Source organism: Meyerozyma guilliermondii, genomic scaffold, assembly GCF_000149425.1.
Source record: "Meyerozyma guilliermondii ATCC 6260 scaffold_5 genomic scaffold, whole genome shotgun sequence".
Taxonomy (NCBI): domain Eukaryota; kingdom Fungi; phylum Ascomycota; class Pichiomycetes; order Serinales; family Debaryomycetaceae; genus Meyerozyma; species Meyerozyma guilliermondii.
In genome coordinates this window covers 735,616-756,843 of record NW_001809796.1, presented here as the reverse complement: position 1 = coordinate 756,843, position 21,228 = coordinate 735,616, and the positions used below count along the sequence as shown (strand labels likewise).

The following is a 21,228-nucleotide window of genomic DNA, read 5'->3' as shown; positions in this document are numbered from 1 at the left end:
GACGTAACATTATGCGCAATAGATTGCTACTGCAGGCGAGGCGAGAGATGGAAAAAGTTTTTTTTTTTTTCGGGACGAACGCATGCAGACGCATGCATGGAAGCTCAGAAAATATGTCTATTTCCGATATGAAACGGTGTGTAGGCTTCCAGACTAAACTGTAATATACGTGACTTCTTTTTCTACGGCTATTCGCGGACTTTCGTTAGCGGGGTTTCATGCACCCTGCTGTATACTATGGCGTGATCAAGTATGTGCAGCGACTGATCCAATGCATGGCGCCGCCCTCGATTCGATGAAGCTGCATTGAAGCGGAGTGGAGCAGCGGAGCGCTCCAAACACCAGAAAGATGAACAAGAAGTGCATCCAGTGCACCAAGACACCTCATCCTGCTCTATAGCTTCTTGGTGCACTGGTGTATTGGCATTGAGATCTCAACAATCCGCAATTTTCTCATCGGTAATGGTGCAAGTAAGCGAAGTCAAGGACACGCAGGTGACGCGCGAGAGCCGGACTGCAGCCCACACGCATATCAAGGGCCTCGGATTGGACGAAAATGGCATTGCAAAGAAAATCGAGGGTGGATTCGTCGGCCAGAACGACGCCAGAGAAGCATGCGGAATTATAGTCAATCTTATAAAATCCAAGAAAATGGCAGGAAAAGCCATTTTACTTGCTGGAGCTCCAGGAACAGGAAAAACCGCGTTGGCGTTGGCTATTTCTCAGGAATTGGGACCAAAAGTTCCATTTTGTCCTATAGTGGGTTCTGAGGTTTATTCTGCCGAAGTCAAGAAAACCGCCACTTTGATGGAAAATTTCCGTCGAGCCATTGGACTTCGAATCAAAGAAACAAAGGAGGTTTACGAGGGAGAAGTCATCGAATTGACCCCGGAAGAAGCCGAGAACCCATTGGGAGGTTACGGTAAAACCATCAGTCATGTAATTGTGGGGTTAAAGACGGCCAAAGGTACGAAAAATTTGCGTCTTGATCCCAGTATTTACGAAAGTATCCAAAAAGAACGCGTGGCGGTGGGAGACGTGATTTATGTCGAAGCCAATACCGGGGCTGTCAAAAGAGTGGGTCGTCTGGACGCTTATGCTACCGAATTCGATTTGGAAGCCGAGGAATACGTTCCGCTTCCCAAGGGTGAAGTGCACAAAAAGAAGGAAATCGTCCAAGATGTCACGCTCCACGACCTCGACGTGGCCAATGCTAGGCCCCAGGGTGGCCAGGACTTGTTGTCGATGATGGGACAGCTTTTGAAGCCGAAAAAAACCGAAATCACCGAAAAGTTGCGGACGGAAGTCAACCGCGTGGTGTCGAAATACATCGACCAGGGCATCGCCGAGCTCATTCCGGGGGTATTGTTCATCGACGAGGTTCACATGCTCGACATCGAGTGCTTCACCTACCTTAATCGAGCCCTCGAAAGTGCCATTGCTCCCATTGTAGTTCTCGCTCTGAACCGAGGATTGACCGCGGTCCGCGGAGCCGACGACGACCGCAAGGCTCCCCACGGGTGTCCACCCGACTTGATCGACCGGTTGTTGATCGTAAGAACCATCTCATATAACACCGACGAAATTCGCACCATCATCGCCAAAAGGGCTCAGTTGGAAAATGTGGTGGTGTCCCAGGACGGATTGTCCAAATTGGCACAGAGAGGCAGCGAGACGTCGTTGCGGTACGCGCTCCAGCTTCTTGCTCCTGCTGGAGTGTTGGCTTCGGCGGCGGGAAGAAGTGAGGTGACGGCAGTCGATATCGATGAATGCGAAACGTTGTTTTTCGACTCGAAAAAACTGCTCAATGTGTTGGAAGAGACCAGTGGTTACTTGTAGACTAGACATAGAGAAAGAAGTATTGTATTAACCAAGACGTCCTAAATCCCCACACTCCTGCAAAAACTCGGTGGCCGTCATGACATCGGTGCTACCGTATGTGACTCGCCGCACAGGCTTATTGGGCATATGGCACCATTCTTGAAGATTTTGGTACTCGAGGTAGCTGCCTCCACCCACCACGAAAACCTGGGCTTCCAGGTAAGTTTGACGCTTGGGCGGCTTCGAGTGTCCTCCACGCAGTTTGGGGTCTAAATAGAGGTAGTCGTCGGTGACTTGAACCAGCGCTGTAGAAGCACTGTTTGGGTCCATGATTGCCTCGACAATGTTGGTGATGGGAAGCTGGGTTTTAGCAGGCAAAAACTTTTTGAGCCCAGAAGCTAAGGAACTAAGTCCTTCGGTGAGTCGGCCGTCTGCAAGCCCATAAAGTTTGGAAGACAATCCGTTGAAAAGAGCTGAGTTGTTCTTGGATACATCCACGGACGACGACCTCTGACCACTATTCTCTGTTAATGTGGAGATATTGGATAACTTCATCCGCTGTTTAAGACCCTTCACATATTCGAGCGCCGCAAGATCGATGGTGGGATACTTTTCCTTGAGAATCAGTTGAACGTTAGCAACGAACGAGTCTGGAAGATCCAACGTAAGCACAAGAATCAAGAACGTACGCAATTTGTCGGTGGAGTTGTCGCGCTTGGCGTCTGTGTTCATCAACTCGAGAAACTGGTTCTGAATTTTTGGATCGTGGCAATTTTGCTCAATCTCGAAAAACTTATCAAGCGATTTGGCTTCAAGTTCCTTCAAAAGCGTCGCCAACACATCCATGTGCATATCGAGAGTGGCCTTTCGTGCGGTCAATTCCGGCAATGCATCCACCGCTTGTTGGATATGCAGGGTATCTGTTGAGTTTGGATCGATATCGCTGAACGATGTGATTCCTGTCTTGTTGGTGAGGTCCTGGGCATCCTTCTTATAGGCATTGAGCTCTATATCGGCATTTTCAACCACATCGGGAAACGGAAGAGCCGAGTTTTTAGACCAAAAGAAATCTTTTGGGTCGATATCGTAATTTTTCACGGTTTCCTTGTCATCGGCAAACTTAACGAGACGAATGGTGTTCCTTTTGAGCTCAAACACATCGCTCACCATACACTGGTAGATCCAAGAATGCGACAACATTGCCGAGAGGTCGATTGAACGGTCCAAAATCACCAAGACTGGCCGTTGTTGGACCAGTTGGTTGATCAAATTACGAGTATTACTCAAATAATCTCTGAGTTTGAGGTCCAATTGGGTGGCAACAAGTTCGGCAGCACCATTACGAGGACATCTAATGATGGGAACCGAGGCGGTGGCAATGATGGTGGAAAGGATTCCGTCGGCGATTTTTCCCGCGAGTGAATGAATATCGTCCTCTTTTGTAGCTGGATTGTTGAAAGTTGAAAAAACACGAGGAACGTCCAACAGGAACAAATTAGGTTCTGTGACTATGAAATCGAGATATTGATCATATACTTGTTTAATCTTTGATGCTTTCCCTGTAAGGCTCACTTTCTTTGCAAAATCCTCGAGTAATTCACGATTAATGGAAAAAGTGAAATTGATGTAAAACTTGTCATATTTTTCTGCTGCGAGATCGTCAATAATCACTCGAATATTTTCTACCGTGGGTTCCACGAAATATATAACCGGCACATCTGGAAGCGGCAGTCTCCGAGAATTGATGACCGTATGCACGGTGATGCCGCACCGGAGAAGGTCGTTGACGCGTAGCACGGAGGATAACACTGCTTGGGACTTGGAGTCTAGAACCAACACTTTCCAGATGATTTCCTCTTTCTTTGATGCGAGGGTAAGGTCGGCGTCGCCTTCCTTGTTAAGGTGGAGCATGCGCTCGAGGATGGCTGAGTTAGTGGTGTTGATGCAATATATGATGCAAAGGACTTACCAATCTGTCGGTCACGCAAGCTGCGGTCTTCAAGCACGGACATGGGGTATGGTTGTGTGTGGGTTGCGTGTGAAGTTGTGGGTTGTGCGTGTGCGTGTGCCTGCGTTGCTCGTTGGTGTGTGGGGGCAATTAAGTTTCCTGCATTTAGTTAAAATAAGCTATACATCTACCTGGTCTTGTGCTCGATAATTCCACGAAGCACCTTGATTTTGCCATAGATTTCGTGATTGATGGTCTTTTCGTCTTCCTTTTGGTCTTTAGGTCGGTTCTTGTATTCGGTCCCAGGTTTGGGCCAAACGCACAGGAGTCCCAAGCGGCTGCATTCAGCACATCGAGGACGCGTTTCACAGCATCTCTTCTTTCGCAGCCGGCAGGTGAGGCATCCCATGCGTGACCGTTTCACCACCGGTCTACTTGAAGATCCACTCGAAGAAACCGAACTGGAGGTGGAGGTAGATTCGGACGAGCGCCGCTTGATGCGCGGCGGCGGCCGGGGATGTTCTCGAGCATTTGAATTGTAATGCGCTTGTGCAGCAACTCGGTCCCATTGACCCAATTGAGGTTGACCATAGTCGCCAACCATATTGTAAGTGGTGGAAGTGGAAGGTTGTGTGGTAAACACCGAACTTTGCAGTGCATAATAACCATCACCGGCTGCCGGCTGATGCATCGGAGATGTCGTGCTGTCGCATGCCGGCGCCTGGCCGGCTATGTCGGTGCCGTAAAACGTAGAATACACATTGGGAATGGGAGCTGCAGTCAGTGGAAAAAGACTGGGCTCCCCATTGTTGACCACCGGCACCCGGTCGTCGGTGGACGTGGACGTGGACGTGGCCGCCGCTGCTGCTGCTGCAAGCATTGCAGCATCTGGCTCCAACGGTTGTCGCAGGTGGTGGTACGCATTAGAATTCTGCGACCATTGATTCGGACTCATGGATGTCGGGAGTGCAAGCTCCAGCCATCGATGAAGAGGAGGAGTGGTGGTTCGTAACACGATGAGATGGCCCGGCACCGGGTGGAGGGGTAGAATTGGTTTAAGCTTTGACGACCCTAACCAAAATCAAAAATAACGAGTTGACACACACCTGGGGTATCAGACACTCGGATATGTGCGACAGAACTCCTTAATATATATTATTCACTGCAGGTTGCAACGATTTAAACATCAGCGATATCTCATGTTTAAATAAACTTGACATGCGGCAGGATTTTTTTTTTTTTAGGGGTTCGAGACGTACAGGGTCTAGTTAGAGGGGAAGTTTGGCGCAAAAACTCGCAGCGAGTCGCAGGTAGACCTGTATAACTTTGGGGAGGAAGACAGTTTTTGGTAATTGCGCCTAGCAGTAACGAGACCTAAGGGTTGATACCCCCCGTAGGATTCAGGTCGGTACTGTGCATTCACGCGCATCCCGGTGAGGCGCATGCATATTTATGCATGCATAATTCAAAAATTGAAAAAAAAAACATTTCAAAAATTATTAAGATGCGGAACCGCGCAAATAGGTTGTGAGCCTCATGTCGCAGAAAAATCTATGAATAAATCCCACGCGGCTTCGCCTATTTCGGAACTCCAATGTAACATTTTATCTTGATGTATTCAAACGTTTTCATATGCATTCGATGCATGGTTACCACAAACAATCAGCCGATCGCCCTAATTTTTTCATTATGGGTCCTCAACCTGCACGACCTTACAGCCGCGACGCATAGGCTCTGAGATAGTGTCGCCTGTAGTGACGCTAATAACGCACATTCCTGCCCGGGACCCACACGTCACTCCAGTGTCCTGAATAGAGGGGTCCATTCATGCGGCTGAATAACAAGGTTTGAGATCGTGCAAAGATTAACATTGGTACAGGATCGCGATCAAAGTAAATAAGCCTTAAATATATATTAATAGAGTTTGAGCTATAAGATAAGATCAGTAAGTTAACTATATATTGAGTTGAGGTTATAGTGGTTACTTCATGATTTCATCTTGGCGAGTCATGAAGAAGGCGAAAAAAAAAGAAACATTCATCTACCCCAACTTACTCCGTTCTGCAATCTGGGCGCAGTGTTCCACTTCCAAATACGGGTTACCGCCGAGGTGGAATTTTGTTCTGTGAAAAATTGTTGATAATTCAACAATTAATTTAACGTTGATAATTCCGAAAAGACCTCCGTAAGTCCGGACAGATGAACCCGTTTAAACTTACCAAATTACCGTGTTCACTAAAAATTTATGCTAATCATTTGTCACCATCATAGCATATGTATGCATGATTTTTTTCCTGTATGGTTGCGATGTACAGAGTCTCCGTGCCGCATCCCCAGCTGCACGTGAAAAGGCTCGTATGACACGCGAATCAATGCAAAACCCTTACATTGTAGTATTGTTATGGCATTAGGAAAACGGTGTCTACTTTTAACAAGTTTTGATTCGCCTAAATATTTTGTTAAGCAGTGAAGGAAAGAACTAGCGGCCCCACTCCTTTGCCGTACTATTTTTATCTCTCGGTAGCGAAAAGGGCGCTTTCTCAAAGGTGCAGCAATTCGTCAACGGTTAATCGCGCCGCATGGGGGGCTCACCCCGGGGTTTATCTGCAGTCGGTTGGGTCAATCCGCATTTGAGGTACAGCGTAATCTGAGGACCCTCCCAAAACCAAAATTTTCTGCACCGCGGTTGCCACAATGCCTATTGTGTATTTACTATTTTTGTTCCCCTATGGTGTGCCTTCCCAACTAGGAAAGTTTATACTCAATTTAACCTTCTATGCATGGACGCTGCGCCCCTAATAAAAAATGAAAAATTGAATAGAATATGTGCATTATGCAGGCTCATGCATGACATACTAAAGTTTGTGCATACCCGTAAAACTAACGTGCGATAAACTTTGCAACCATGTTCAACCTGAATTGACAGGTGCTAATGCCGCTCTGCAGTTAACTCCCCAGTGATGACCAGCATTAGTAGCACCGATCCAAGTTGACAATAGGTTTTGTTATTCGTACTATTATGTTGGCTTGTATCAAAAATATCTAAGACATGCGAGATTACCGGCTTTCATCAAGAATATTTGGAGCCCCAGAATTCTTAGTGGTTCAGGCATGGGTTCCGAATCGGTAAAAATAAATGGCGATAGTGCACCTGAAATGCACGCATCTTCCCACATTTTTGCTATTAGCTCCATATGCATTACACTCAACATCAACTTACACCGCCACCACCTGCTTATCCCTTAGTTTGTAGGTTGCAGCTGACTCTTGCCCGCCTTGAGCAATTCATCACAAAGAAGAAGATTTGAAGATATTCCCACTGCAGCCAGAATGGCATTTCTTACAACTCGATAAGAATCCCATACTCCTTCCACTGCAGGATCCATAGGTTCTCCCAGTGCCAAGTCCACCCCCACAACCCGGCCATCCTCAACGTCGTCTTGACACGTGGAAACCGTTTCGAGTGAGTCTAGACCGGCGTTGGTTGCAAGTGTCTTGGGAATCACCAAAAGCCCCTCTGCGAATGCTTGAATTCCGGTCTTTGTTCTTCCCTTATTGAGTCCAGATTCACGCAAAAGATAGTGGTGGCATCCCAAAAAGAATGCTCCGGCTCCGGGAATAACTGCTTGATCTTTGAGTACGTTGGCTACTGAACGGAGCCCATCACGGACCGCATCTTTGGTTTGCTGGACCAGATGGCTATTGGGTCCTTTGATGAGAATCGTAGCACTCTTGGCCTTTTGCCGAGTTCCCTTGTTGAGAACATAGGTGAATTTATCCTCTCCCAAAGAATTTTCGTAGACGGTTCCGGAAAATCCTAATACTTCGGGAGACAAATCGTCCACCGAATTCTGGGCCTCTCCACCGCAAATGAGCTGGAGCCGTTCCATGTTTCTTCTCTTGGCACGACGGAGTGCGAGAATGCCGTTTTTGGCCAAAACATCCAATGACATGGGATCAATGCCCTTTTGGTTGATGATGACAAATCCACGATCAGAACCAAGTTCCACCACCTGGTTCTTAAGATCGATGATTTTCCGCAACTTTTCGTCAACAAATCTCCGTTCCAGAGCCACTAACTTTTCCCGCTGTTCTGCACTAGAATAGTAAAATCCCAGGTTCACCTCTGTCTTTTCGTACTCCAACAGCACATTGAGAATCAAGATGTATGCGTTCTCCACCACCTTGGGCATGTCCGGATGACGAGCACCATGATCCAACACCAATCCATGAACCAATTCGGTGTCTTTTCCAACTCCATGCTGCATGGTCATGATTTCAATCATGTGTAAGTCGATCTGAGGCGGCCCAGATTTCGCTCCAGCTTGTTCTTTAGCTCCTTCAGACACCGTGAGTACAGCGTCCGTAACTATAGGTGTCAAAACCTCCGCCAAATCGGCAGAAACTTTGGTGGAAAGCGACGTTTTCGCAACTTGAAGAAGAAACTCTCGGTCAAAACTGGTCTTTTCTGTCTTGAATTGATCCAAGTACTTCAATGCTCCCTCACGAGCAGTTTCAAACCCATCTACAATCACCTGCGGATGCACACCTTCACTTATAAACCTCTCGGCTTGCTTCAAGAGCTCACCCACAAGTAAAATCACACTCGTAGTTCCATCTCCCGTAATTTCGTCTTGTGCCGTGGCCGCACGTGCGATCATCACCGCCGTAGGATGCTGAATTTGCATTTCACTAAGTAATACTTTGCCATCTTTGGTCAACTTTAAATTTCCCGATCCATCTACCAAAAGCTTAAGTGTGCCTTTTGGACCCAAATTCGACGCCAAAACTTGCTGCAAGCCTTGCGCGGCCGCAATGTTTACCTGGAGTGCCTGCTGGCGCCTGATCAGTTCTGCTTTGGGGTTTATGAGCTGTAGCGATGAAGACATAGTGGTGGAGATTGATGAAAAATCGCTAAGTGCGGGTGGGTTACCCGGCCGCGAGCGAGTAGAGAGTTCAATTTTAGGCGAAAAAAAAACTAGGGTACTATCCAGACATTACGGACGCTATAAAAAAACCTCTATTTCCTACCATTAGCTCTCTTTTAAAACTTTTTCCATAAAAAAGGTCAACTCGTTATTGCTTCTTTATTGCACCCAGACACCAGACACCACCATCAAAAAGTCCCGTGCACCATCAACCCAATATGCTGTTGCAAACTATTTTTGGTGAAGCCAAAACCTTCCTTGACAACCTCCACAATGAGCGAGAAGAGGTTATCCGGATCTGCAGAGACATCAACTCACATTCAAAAAAGCTTATCTTTTCGGTACATCGAGCCTCGGCACATTCTCCAAATCGGGCCGTGGTAGAAAATCACCTAAAAATATTGGCAGAAAAACTTGCCACATTGTACTATGGCTATGCCCAAAATGAGTCTTATTACTCCTACAAAGGTACCGTATCCAATTGCATCGAAGAATTGATCGAGGCGTTACTTTTTGCCTACTATTTAGCCCATCGCACTCTTTTGCTGTTTGAGAATTTACAGTATATTGTGGTATTTCTCATCCAAAGTTATAATTACGAGACCAAGCAAGCCAACGAAGAGCCATTAGCAAATTGCATTGATTTGCTCCTTTTCCAGCCGGAAAAAACACCGCAAATTGATCCCCAAAATCGGCTGCAATTCGCGCATATGTCCAACTCGGTATTTTTGCCGGGCGATTATTTTATGGGTATTTTCGACTTTACGGGCGAATTGATGAGATACACCATAACCGAAATGGCGCAAAGAGACGCCTCGTCGGTGGGAATAAGCCCCGACGTGCTCGGAAATTTGCAATTTTTACGCCTGCTATATTCTCATGTCACCTTGCTTGTGTCGAAATATCCCCACCTAAATGTTTCACGAGGCACATTCACCACAGATAAGAAACAGACAGCCACGTTGAGAAAAAAATTGGAGGTTTTTCGCCAATCTGTAGAAAAAGTCGAGAGTGCAATTTGTGGTGCTGCGATCAACGGAAACGAGCCCACAATGGCTAGTGTTGAAGAGTTATGAGTTTAACATATATTATGGACTATGTTATGGCATACTATGGCATATTAGGCTGAAAAGATATGCCCGTGAGGATTAACATCTTTCGTGATCTATATCCTGGGAATGGGTCCTCCTGGTGAATTTTCCAATCTCGCAGACAAAACTTCCACTCCATCTTCCGTCACAAGAAGCATATGTTCAAACTGGGCCGAGCACTTACCATCTTGTGTTACCGAGGTCCAATTATCTGGCCAAAGTGTGTCTTTGTGAGTTCCCAAATTGATCATAGGTTCTATGGTGAACACCATACCTGGCTTGGCGACTCCCACCGCCTTGTTTTTGGCATAATGAGGAATATTGGGCTGGCAATGGAAGAGCTGGTTGACTCCATGACCACAATAAGTTCTTAACACAGAACAATTGTTCTTGTTAGCATGCTCTTCTATGACGGTACCCAAGTCGCGGAACAAAAGCCCAGGCTTGACCTGCTCAATGGCCTTGTCCAAGCATTCTCGGGTGGTTTCCACCAATCTCACGAGATCTGGGTTGGATTTGGCCTTGTCGCCCACATAGTAGGTTTCGTTCAAGTCGGCGTGGAATCCCAAATAGTACAAAGACACATCCAAATTGATGATGTCACCATCTTTCAAGACGGTCTGGTCGGGTATGCCGTGACAGACAACCTCGTTGATGGAGGTGCAGAAAGATTTGGGGAAATTGTAGTAATTGAGAGGTGATGGATATGCGTTTCTTTTCACAGTTTCCTTGTGAACAATGGCATCGAGCTCATCGGTGGTTATGCCAGGTCTGACGTGTGCTGCTACCGCATCCAAGATTTCACGGCCCATTCTTCCAACTTTTCTTGCTTTTTCGATTTCCTTGGCACTCAAAATAGTGATTTTTCCAATCCGGTCATTCTTGATTTCTCCGAGCGGTCTTCCTTTTTGCGCGTGATCAGGCAACTTGATATGCTTGGGAATGGGTCTACGTGGTGATAACGGATATGCTGGGCGCAATTCGCCGGTAAAGTTGTAACTTGGAAACGGATTATATGGAGTTTTTCCGTCCTCCGGTTTATGCACAAATTTATGAGTTCCCCAAGAAGCACGGAAACATGTCTGGTCACAGAACACGCTTTCTATGCCATCTTTAAGACAGACGGGACACTTGAGTGCCGAGTCTGTTTCTTTGCCACAAGTGGGAGATGTACAAATAGCCATTGTGGTTCGATAGAAAAGATGCGAAATCTAAAAAGTTTTCGTGGTGTCTGGATGTATACATCGCACTCGAGGCATTCATTATGACATCGGCATCCACCGAAGGGCACCGAAAGCACCGATGAAGCAGTGTCCAATTGAGCATGAAGCGAGATGTGAATTGCGCTCTGGCAAAAGTCATTGGCTTGAATTTTTCAATCCTATATGAATTTTTTCTTTTTTTTTTGAGGAACTAAAAGCTATAAGAAACCTGCGGCGATACAAACATTTCTGTCAGTTCATTTTACTAATGAACTGCTTCTTGGCAGACGAATGCGGAATGTTAATCCGTTATTTTATCCCCCACGTCGGCTCAATGTACTACCCCACACTGGTTCTGCATACGGCCGTTGACATGCGTCCGAGACGCAAGTTTGGCACATTTTCACAACCGCCAATTTGCAGCAACAATCCAAGATCTCACACAGAGAACCATATCGCATAGCCTTTTTCTCCGAGCATCGAAGCTGTTCCACTTCTCGAAATCTGCTTAAGCTCGGAATTTCGTCTGCCAATTTACGAGTTGATCCTCCACATTTCGCAACAATAGGTTATGAATTCTCCACCCGGAAAAAATACCTTCTTGGTCATTTTTCGACTCAGATGAGCACTAAATGCACGGTGTCATAACCCCTGCTTTTGCGGGCAGCGGAAGAAATGGCCCTGATTCGTAATCAGTGGGGTATTTTCCGATACCTCTCGGAAGTCTTTACCGAACCCTCTCCTATAAAAGGGCAACCAGAAGGTTCAATTTCCACAATGATCTCCACAGCTGTTCTTGCGAGTCTTCTTGCTGTGGTTCAGGCTCTTCCAGCTAGTGACATGCTGGTGGAAGTAAGTCCCAGATATGCTTATTCGCAGTTTACATTTCCTCCAAATGCTGCTCCAACTTATGCCAAAGGTCTCCCAAAACCCTCCACTGTTACAAATTATGGTCCTCATTACACTGAAGTTTCACATTTACTTGGGGATTTGAAGACAACTACCTGGGGTAACTGGAACCCTAATGCTACCGCTACTGCTACTGACAAAGACGATCCATATGGCCAGTACGCTTGGAGTCAATTGTGGGAAAATGTTGCACTCAAAAACTTTACCAGCACGGGGATCTACTCTACTACTGTGGACCCTACTCCTGTTCCTTCAGAATCACTTGTGCTTCCTCCACCGGATGTTTTCAGTTTTGACGATAATTTGAAATTTCCACTGGATTTTGTCTTTGGAGTTGCTGGTTCTGCAGCGCAAATAGAAGGTGCAATTGCAATGGAAGGAAGATCTCCAACCATCATGGAGGTTCTTGTTCGTGATAGTCGTCCTAAAGACTATGTTACAAACGAAAACTATTATTTGTACAAGCAGGATTTACTTCGTTTGGCACAAATGGGTGTGAAAACTTATTCGTTCTCCATTCCTTGGACAAGAATTCTTCCTTTCGTGACGCCAGGAACCCCAGTGAACAAGCAAGGCATAGATCATTACGATGATCTCATCAATTACTGTTTGGAGTTGGGCATCCAGCCCATGGTTACCCTCACCCATTTTGATTCTCCAGTTCAATTTTTGGGTGGAAAAGTGCCTCTTGCTACCGACTACCCTCTTAATTTCTATGCTGGGTATGCGAACGATACCTTTGTGGAAGCTTTCGTCAACTATGGAAAAATCGTCATGTCTCACTTTGCTGATCGAGTAGGTCTTTTCGTCACCTTCAACGAACCATATTTGTATGCTGGATACCCATTAGGAGTCAAGAACGTGGTTACGGCTCACGCTGCATTGTATGACTTTTACCATAATGAACTTAAAGGATGTGGAAAGGTTGGTATAAAATTTAATGACAATTTTGGAGTTCCTAAAAATGCCACAGATCCACAAGATGTTGCTGCCGCCAATAGATTCCAGGATTTCCAGCTTGGCAGTTTTGCCAATCCTTTGTTCCTTGGCCAGGACTACCCAGAAGCATGGAAAAGCACTTTTTCTAACGAGACGGAAATTTTCTTCTCTGCTGAGGAACTCAAAAATGTCAGTAAGAAAGTGGATTTCCTTGGCATTGACCCATATACTTATACGGTAGTTACTCCTCCAGAGGAAGGAATTGCTGCTTGTCAGGCAAACACCAGCCATTCTCTCTGGCCACTTTGTGTGAATGAAACTCAGACGAGAGAAGATGGGTGGAAAATGGGGTACCGTTCGGAATCTTACGTTTATACCACTCCAGTGGAATTTCGCCAGTACCTCAATTATCTTTGGAACACTTTCAAGGCACCAGTATTTGTCACTGAATATGGATTCCCCGAGTGGAAAGAGACCGAGAAGGAACTAGGAGATCAGTTGTTTGACCAAGCCAGATCTATCTACTACAGGCTGTATTTGGATGCTATGTTGAAAGCTATTCATGAAGATAAAGTGGAGGTCATGGGTTCATTGGCGTGGTCGTTCCAGGACAACTGGGAGTTTGGCAGTGCAGACCAATTGTTTGGAATGCAAGTCGTCAATACCACCACTCAAGAACGGTTCTTCAAGAAAAGTTTCTTTGATTATGTGAAATTTTACCAAGACAGAATTTAAGAAGTTACTGGTTCAATGCTTCGGGTCCAAACGACATGGGCAAGAGCTCGGCCATAGTCAATGTCTTATGACCTTCAGTACCAAACATGTGTACCGGCATGTCAGACGAAAACTCGCGAATGAATTGGCGACAAATTCCGCATGGAGACAACGGTGTCTTGGTATCTCCGGCCACAGCAATGGCTTTAAACGACTTGTGGCCGTCCATCTGGGTTAGTCAACTAAATATGAAAAAAAAAATAAGACAAGGTGAATTTCATAAACTCACCCTCTTTGATTTTACTTACCACTGCTCTCGTAATAGCCACTCTCTCGGCGCAAATGGCGGCTCCGTAAGATGCATTTTCAACATTTGCACCCATGTATATTTTGTTGTCGGACGTCAAAAGAGCACAGCCAACGCTGGTGTTAGTTGCAATTGCACTCTAGGAAGTATCTGGGATCGTTATACGTACCGAAACTTGGAATATGGACAGTAGGCAAGGGACTGAGCTGGGTTAGTTTTAGTTTATTGGAGTAGTTGAAAGTCTTTTTGATCTTGTACAGCCACTCAAGCGTTATTCTTCATATACACTATACATACCCTCCTTGCTGAGCTTACGAAGCTCATCGAATCTTTCGTATCTCTCAGTTTCGTGGTCCTCTGCCATGATCGTCTTTGGAGCCTCAGTGAATCTCCGCGAGATAAGTGGCGGCCCCAGAGTTACTGGCGGTGCCCAGAAGTACCGATGTGCGCGCGGTGGCACCGATCTCAACTTGAAGGTAACGGCAAACCACGAACAACACTCTGGAATTGCAATCTCGACACACACGATTCCGGAAGCCCCACAGATCACCACATATACTCCTCCGGGCCCATAGATTACAGTGTACCAATTATAAGCATCCAATCGAATTGTGTGCTGACTTTTTTCATATCGCCACGCAAGTACCATGTCCACCCTCGAAGAATTAGAACAGCAAGACGACATTGTTGACCAGGAAATCCTTTCGTCTTCCACCCTGGACATCATCAACAGAACCAAGCTTTTAGACAATGATATCAAGGTGATGAGGTCGGAAACACAGCGACTCACCCACGAAAAGTCGGTGATGGTCGAACGTATCAAGGACAAACAAGAGAAAATCAACAACAACAAGCAGCTCCCGTACCTTGTGGGTAATGTGGTGGAGTTGCTCAACTTGGATGTCGACAAAGAAGCTGTGGAACAGGGTGCTAATGTGGACGAAGACGCCGCAAGGGCTGGAAAATCGGCAGTAATCAAAACTTCTACCCGTCAAACCATCTTTCTTCCACTCATTGGCTTGGTTGATCCAGAAACCTTGAAGCCCAACGATCTTATTGGCGTAAACAAAGATTCGTATCTCATTCTTGACACATTACCTTCAGAATACGACTCGCGAGTAAAAGCCATGGAAGTTGACGAAAAGCCCACAGAAGACTATTCCGATATTGGTGGGTTGGATAAGCAGATTGAAGAATTGATCGAGGCGGTGGTTTTGCCGATGAAGCAGTCTGACAAGTTCAAGAATTTGGGAATAAAACCACCAAAGGGTGCATTAATGTACGGACCCCCTGGTACCGGAAAGACATTGTTGGCTCGTGCCTGTGCTGCACAGTCAGGTGCAACTTTCCTCAAGTTGGCCGCTCCTCAATTGGTGCAGATGTTCATAGGAGACGGTGCCAAGTTGGTGCGAGATGCGTTTGCATTAGCTAAGGAAAAGGCTCCCACAATCATATTTATCGATGAATTGGATGCCATTGGTACCAAGCGTTTCGATTCCGACAAGAGTGGAGACAGGGAAGTGCAGCGGACTATGTTGGAGCTTTTGAACCAGTTGGATGGATTTGGAAGTGATGACCGTGTCAAGGTTTTGGCCGCTACCAACCGTGTGGACACCTTGGATCCAGCGTTGTTGCGTTCTGGACGTTTGGACAGAAAAATTGAATTTCCCTTACCGCTGGAAGAAGCCAGAGAGTCTGTGTTGAAGATCCATGCTCGTAAATTAAATTGTGACAACGATTCTGTTAATTGGAGGGAATTGGCTCGTAGTACCGATGAATTCAATGGTGCTCAATTGAAAGCAGTTACTGTGGAAGCAGGAATGATTGCCTTGAGAAATGGTAAATCGGTCATCAAGCACGAAGATTTCGTCGAGGCTATCGGAGAGGTGCAAGCACGCAAATCCAAGAGCGTGAACTTTTACGCATGAGTAGTAATAGGGCAAAGCAGAATTTGAGCAAGAACTTACTTTCAACTACGGTGTTATCACAAGAGCTTTTATAGGTGATTCATGATCCAATAGATGAATATTAGCTACCCATTAACGGAAATATTTCAAGAACATTTCAATCAAGCATCTCAATCAAAACATAACGTTCTCTCGATTTTTGTTCCTATAAATTTACTTTTCTTTATGTTTCTTTGTACAAACTGCCTTTCATCTCTTGATTCATTCAATATCAAATGATTTCTACATTCTCTCGTAAAATTTCATTGATTCTCTCATTCAATTCTATATCCTCGTTTTCTCTCTTTTCCTCTTTTCCTTACTTTCTAGCACGCTTCAATTCCTCTCGCAACTGCTGAGAAAACTGGTCCTGAACGTCGTCGTCGTCCCAATCTTCTTCCCATAAACTAGCACCTTGAGCCTTATTAGAGGCTTCTGTCGACCACTTTGTGTCTTCAGGAAAGTCCTCAAACTCGTCGTCTTCTTCTAACGTCTTGAAAACGTGCTCTTCCTTGGGTTCACTCATGTGGCAATAACCTCAACCGACTCTCCAAAATCGCACTTATCCAGATCTGCACCCGTGCACCCGCACAATATATAATTCTTCGCATCGAATTTTTCAAATCAACCATGAAAGAGGTGGTGGTGGATATTGCACCCAAGAAGATTGCCGGGCTCGAATTCGGGGTATTATCGTCCAAGGATATCCTCGCGCAGTCCGAGGTCGAGGTTCTGACTCGAGATCTTTATGATTTGGAGCGTGGGCGCTCTGCAAAGGAGGGTGGAGCGTTAGACACAAAGATGGGAATCTCGTCTAACGCTCTGGAATGTTCAACTTGTCATGGAAACTTGGCCTCGTGTCACGGTCATTTTGGGCCACATTCGCTTGGCGCTTCCTGTGTTTCATGTGGGGTATTTTCGGGCAGTAATTCTGGTTCTTCAGTGCATTTGCAAGCTGTGTTCCGCCGTGCTATTAGACGAAGAAACCAAAAGAAAGTTCCTCAATGATCTTCGGAGACCAGGAATCGACAACTTGCGCCGGATGAAAACCCTCAAAAAAGTGGTGGATCAATGTAAGAAGCAACGACGCTGTTTGCGATGCTACCATATAAACGGAGTGGTCAAAAAAGCCGCTAGTGGATCCGGTCCAGCGGCTTTGAAAATCGTCCACGACACGTTCCGGTGGGTTGGAAAGAAGTCTGCTCCCGAAAAGGATGCCTGGGACCAGGAATTTGATGAAGTTTTTGCCCGTAATCCTGAGGTTGAAAAATTCGCTAAAAGGGTCCACGACGACCTCAATCCTCTCAAAGTGCTCAATTTGTTCAAGCAGATTACCCCTCAAGATTGTGAACTTTTTGGAATTGACGCTTCTCGTGGAGGAAGACCGGAAATGTACATCTGGCGGTACTTGCCAGCTCCTCCTGTTTGCATTCGTCCCTCGGTGATGATGGATGCCCAGCTGAACGAAGACGATATTACCGTGAAACTCACAGAAATTGTGTGGACGAGCTCTCTTATCAAGGCGGGCATAGAGAAGGGTATTTCTATCAATAATCTCATGGAACAGTGGGATTATCTTCAGCTCTCGGTGGCCATGTACATCAATTCCGATGCCGCAAATCCAGCATTACTTCCTAGTATGAGTGGAGGTGCCAAGTCCGCAAAGCCCATTCGTGGTTTCTGCCAGCGTCTCAAGGGAAAACAAGGTCGGTTCCGTGGTAACTTGTCAGGTAAAAGAGTCGATTTTTCAGCCAGAACCGTCATCTCGCCCGATCCAAATCTTCGTATTGACGAGGTAGCAGTTCCAGATCGGGTTGCAAAAGTGTTGACCTACCCGGAAAAGTGTACTCGCTACAACAGAAAGAAGTTGCAACAGCTCATCCTCAACGGACCAGATGTCCACCCTGGTGCCAACTATGTGATGAAGCAAAACGAAGCTGCCAAGCGTAATTTGCGTTTTGGTGACAAGGTCAAGTTGGCTAAGAATTTGCATGTGGGCGATGTTGTGGAGCGTCATATCGAGGACGGTGACGTTGTTTTGTTCAACAGACAACCCTCTTTGCATAGATTATCCATCTTATCGCATTATGCCAAGATTCGGCCATGGAGAACTTTCAGACTCAATGAATGTGTTTGTACCCCATATAACGCCGATTTCGATGGTGACGAGATGAACTTGCATGTTCCGCAAACAGAGGAAGCGAGAGCTGAAGCCATTAACTTGATGGGAGTGAAAAATAATCTCTTGACTCCGAAATCTGGAGAACCTATTATCGCTGCCACGCAAGATTTCATAACTGGATCTTATCTCATTTCACACAAAGATTCATTCTACGATCGTGCAACGTTTATACAGCTTCTCAGCATGATGTCTGATGCCGATCTCCAATTCGATCTCCCCCCACCAACGATTTTCAAGCCGGTAATGCTTTGGACAGGAAAACAGGTTTTCTCGCTTTTGATGAAACCCAATAAAAACTCCAACGTTATCGTTAATTTGGATGCTAAAAACAAAGCTTTCACTCCTCCCGCTCCTGGATACCCCAATGAAATGTCCCCTAATGATGGCTATGTCATTATTCGTGGCTCGCAAGTTCTCAGTGGTGTCATGGACAAGCTGACACTAGGCGATGGTAAAAAGCACTCTGTATTTTACACGATTTTGCGAGATTTCGGACCCGATGCTGCTGCTGAAGCAATGAACAGAATGGCTAAACTCTGTGCTCGATACCTTGGAAACCGTGGTTTTTCCATTGGTATTAATGATGTTACTCCGGGAACGGATTTGAAGCGTAAGAAAGAACTCATGGTTGAGCAGGCGTATCTCAAGTGTGACGAGCTCATCGACTTGTACAACAGAGGAAAGCTTGAGACTCAACCGGGTTGTAACGAAGAGCAAACTTTGGAAGCCAAGATTGGAGGATTGTTGTCCAAAGTTCGTGAACAAGTTGGTGAAGTTTGCATCAATGAACTTGACTCCGCCAATGCTCCGTTGATTATGGCTACCTGTGGATCCAAGGGTTCGACATTAAACGTCTCGCAAATGGTGGCTGTTGTAGGACAGCAGATTATTTCAGGTAATCGTGTTCCCGATGGATTCCAAGACAGATCGTTACCACACTTTACCAAAAATTCCAAAACTCCGCAATCCAAAGGTTTCGTCAGAAACTCGTTCTTTTCTGGTCTTTCTCCTCCTGAGTTCCTATTCCACGCCATTTCAGGAAGAGAAGGGTTGGTGGATACCGCAGTTAAAACCGCCGAGACCGGTTATATGTCGCGGAGATTGATGAAGTCCTTAGAGGATCTTTCCGCCCAGTACGACAATACAGTGAGAAACTCCTCAAATGGTATTGTTCAATTCACCTATGGAGGTGACGGTTTGGATCCTTTCGACATGGAGGGAGACGCTCGTCCTGTGAATTTTGCAAGACAGTGGTCGCATGCCTACAATGTGACTTACGATGTCAATGACTTGGGTTTGTTACCCTACAAGATATTGCAAGCTACCGATGATGTTCTTGCTCCTTTGGAGGCCAAGTTGATTCGATATGATAATCTCGGTCAGCCGGTTACAGAGGGTGAAGCTGATAGTGAAGAGTTCATTGATCAGAATGATGCTGAACGAGCATTTTACAAATCTATACGAGAGTTTGTTCTGGAGAAAGCTTCACAACTTGCTGAAATAAGACAAAGCAAGAACCTTAAATCGGGATGGAGCCGCCCTGCCTCCAAAGATGATCCTGTCCAGCTCAATGCCGTGAACCAGTTGTCCAAGATTTCCTTGAAAGCGATCAACAAGTTCCTCGACCAGTGTATATACAAGTACTCCAGAGCCAAAGTTGAACCCGGAACTGCTGTCGGGGCTATTGGAGCTCAGTCTATTGGTGAGCCCGGTACTCAGATGACGTTAAAGACTTTCCATTTTGCCGGTGTTGCTTCTATGAATGTCACACTTGGTGTGCCCAGAATCAAGGAAATTATCAACGCTTCGAAGGTGATTTCAACTCCTATTATCAATGGAGTTTTGGTCAACGACGATGATGAAATTGCTGCCAGAGTGGTGAAGGGAAGAATAGAAAAGACTTTGTTAGAAGATGTGGCATTTTTCATCGAAGATGTCTACAAGGACAACTTGGCGTATCTCTCGGTCAAGATTGATCTCGATACTATCGAGAAGCTTCAGTTGGAATTGACCATAGAGTCTATTGCTCATGCCATAGTTACGGCTCCCAAGCTCAAGATTGTGGCTAGTGATGTTTCGATTGCAGGCAGAGATAGAATCAACGTTTTGGTGACGTTGAGAGAAACCAAAGCAGATTTGTTGAAGAACATGGCCGATGATTATAGAGCATCTGACTCCACGAATTCACTCTTTTTCCGCATGCAGCAGCTCAAACGAGCCTTACCATCTGTGTGCATTAAAGGCTTGCCAGAGATATCCAGAGCAGTTATCAACATCAAAGACAACGGCAAGAAGGAATTGTTGGTTGAAGGATACGGATTGAAGCAGGTGATGAGCACCGATGGTATTATAGGCACCAAAACCACCACCAACCATGTTCTTGAAGTTTTCGAGGTTTTGGGAATCGAGGCAGCTCGGGCTTCTATCATTGGAGAAATTGACTATACCATGAGTAAGCACGGTATGAGCGTCGATCCCAGACACATCCAGCTTCTTGGAGACGTCATGTCGTACAAGGGAGAAGTGTTGGGTATCACCAGATTTGGATTGAGTAAAATGAGAGACTCTGTATTGCAATTGGCTTCGTTTGAAAAAACCACCGATCACTTATTTGATGCTGCTTTCTACATGAAGAAAGACCAGATCGAAGGTGTTTCCGAGTGTATCATTTTGGGACAAACCATGAGCATTGGTACTGGTGCTTTCCAACTTGTAAAATCTTCACCATACGAACCAAAAGTACTCGAGCAGAAACCCACCTTGTTCGAGTCCGTATGCCTGCCCATTGCAGCATGTTAGCAAACCATATACATATTACGATTATAGACGACTAATTTCCTGTAGATCTCGTCGCTTAGTGGTTTTATGTCCACTTTCCCAAGAAGCTCATGAGCACCATTCCGCCCACCAATCCTATTAACGCAATGATTATCTTGATAACTCCTGCTTCAGCCAAAGTCCCGTACAACCAGTCGTGAGCCAACATTTCAATGATACCAACCCACAATAAGACACCAGCTGAAAGTGCATCCAACGTACCGATGGCTATAACTGTGCTAGGATCGTTTCCGTTGAAATAGTTCAAAGCTCCAATTCCAATTGCCATACCAAGAGGAGTAGTAATTGCAAATCCTAGACCCATTATAATTTTGATCCAGACAGAGACATTTCGTAACTCGGCAATTCTGGAACCCAAGGCAACACCCTCAAAAGCTTGGTGGAAAAGAATCACAATGAACAA

General features: G+C 45.7%; 11 protein-coding genes across 11 annotated transcripts; 6 read left to right on the top strand and 5 right to left on the bottom strand. All coding sequences in view use genetic code 12, as the record gives it.

The window, feature by feature from the left end:
* Positions 1–462: 462 nt before the first annotated feature.
* Positions 463–1,839, top strand: PGUG_04353 (RuvB family ATP-dependent DNA helicase pontin; the record flags this gene model as incomplete). Its single annotated transcript, XM_001483574.1, has 1 exon — positions 463–1,839. The coding sequence occupies one exon, from the start codon at positions 463–465 to the stop codon at positions 1,837–1,839; it is 1,377 nt and encodes a 458-aa protein (XP_001483624.2).
* Positions 1,840–1,866: 27 nt separating this feature from the next.
* PGUG_04352 (syntaxin-binding protein) lies at positions 1,867–3,732 on the bottom strand (the record flags this gene model as incomplete). The annotated part of the gene is made up of 1 exon (XM_001483573.1): positions 1,867–3,732. The coding sequence occupies one exon, from the start codon at positions 3,730–3,732 to the stop codon at positions 1,867–1,869; it is 1,866 nt and encodes a 621-aa protein (XP_001483623.2).
* Positions 3,733–3,956: 224 nt separating this feature from the next.
* On the bottom strand, positions 3,957–4,724 carry CZF1 (Zn(II)2Cys6 transcription factor CZRF1; the record flags this gene model as incomplete). Its single annotated transcript, XM_001483571.1, has 1 exon — positions 3,957–4,724. The coding sequence occupies one exon, from the start codon at positions 4,722–4,724 to the stop codon at positions 3,957–3,959; it is 768 nt and encodes a 255-aa protein (XP_001483621.2).
* On the top strand, positions 4,311–4,781 carry PGUG_04350 (uncharacterized protein; the record flags this gene model as incomplete). Its single annotated transcript, XM_001483572.1, has 1 exon — positions 4,311–4,781. One exon carries the CDS (start codon positions 4,311–4,313, stop codon positions 4,779–4,781), a length of 471 nt encoding a protein of 156 aa, XP_001483622.2.
* A 2,230-nt stretch (positions 4,782–7,011) lies between these two features.
* Positions 7,012–8,658, bottom strand: CCT6 (chaperonin-containing T-complex subunit; the record flags this gene model as incomplete). The annotated part of the gene is made up of 1 exon (XM_001483570.1): positions 7,012–8,658. One exon carries the CDS (start codon positions 8,656–8,658, stop codon positions 7,012–7,014), a length of 1,647 nt encoding a protein of 548 aa, XP_001483620.2.
* Positions 8,659–8,915: 257 nt separating this feature from the next.
* Positions 8,916–9,773, top strand: PGUG_04348 (uncharacterized protein; the record flags this gene model as incomplete). The annotated part of the gene is made up of 1 exon (XM_001483569.1): positions 8,916–9,773. The coding sequence occupies one exon, from the start codon at positions 8,916–8,918 to the stop codon at positions 9,771–9,773; it is 858 nt and encodes a 285-aa protein (XP_001483619.2).
* An 89-nt stretch (positions 9,774–9,862) lies between these two features.
* PGUG_04347 (methionine aminopeptidase) lies at positions 9,863–10,972 on the bottom strand (the record flags this gene model as incomplete). The annotated part of the gene is made up of 1 exon (XM_001483568.1): positions 9,863–10,972. One exon carries the CDS (start codon positions 10,970–10,972, stop codon positions 9,863–9,865), a length of 1,110 nt encoding a protein of 369 aa, XP_001483618.1.
* Positions 10,973–11,665: 693 nt separating this feature from the next.
* PGUG_04346 (glycoside hydrolase family 1 protein) lies at positions 11,666–13,573 on the top strand (the record flags this gene model as incomplete). The annotated part of the gene is made up of 1 exon (XM_001483567.1): positions 11,666–13,573. The coding sequence occupies one exon, from the start codon at positions 11,666–11,668 to the stop codon at positions 13,571–13,573; it is 1,908 nt and encodes a 635-aa protein (XP_001483617.2).
* Positions 13,574–14,506: 933 nt separating this feature from the next.
* RPT5 (proteasome regulatory particle base subunit) lies at positions 14,507–15,787 on the top strand (the record flags this gene model as incomplete). Its single annotated transcript, XM_001483566.1, has 1 exon — positions 14,507–15,787. One exon carries the CDS (start codon positions 14,507–14,509, stop codon positions 15,785–15,787), a length of 1,281 nt encoding a protein of 426 aa, XP_001483616.2.
* Positions 15,788–16,124: 337 nt separating this feature from the next.
* Positions 16,125–16,331, bottom strand: PGUG_04344 (proteasome regulatory particle lid subunit; the record flags this gene model as incomplete). The annotated part of the gene is made up of 1 exon (XM_001483565.1): positions 16,125–16,331. The coding sequence occupies one exon, from the start codon at positions 16,329–16,331 to the stop codon at positions 16,125–16,127; it is 207 nt and encodes a 68-aa protein (XP_001483615.1).
* Positions 16,332–16,646: 315 nt separating this feature from the next.
* PGUG_04343 (DNA-directed RNA polymerase III core subunit) lies at positions 16,647–20,786 on the top strand (the record flags this gene model as incomplete). Its single annotated transcript, XM_001483564.1, has 1 exon — positions 16,647–20,786. The coding sequence occupies one exon, from the start codon at positions 16,647–16,649 to the stop codon at positions 20,784–20,786; it is 4,140 nt and encodes a 1,379-aa protein (XP_001483614.2).
* Between the last annotated feature and the right edge of the window lie 442 nt (positions 20,787–21,228).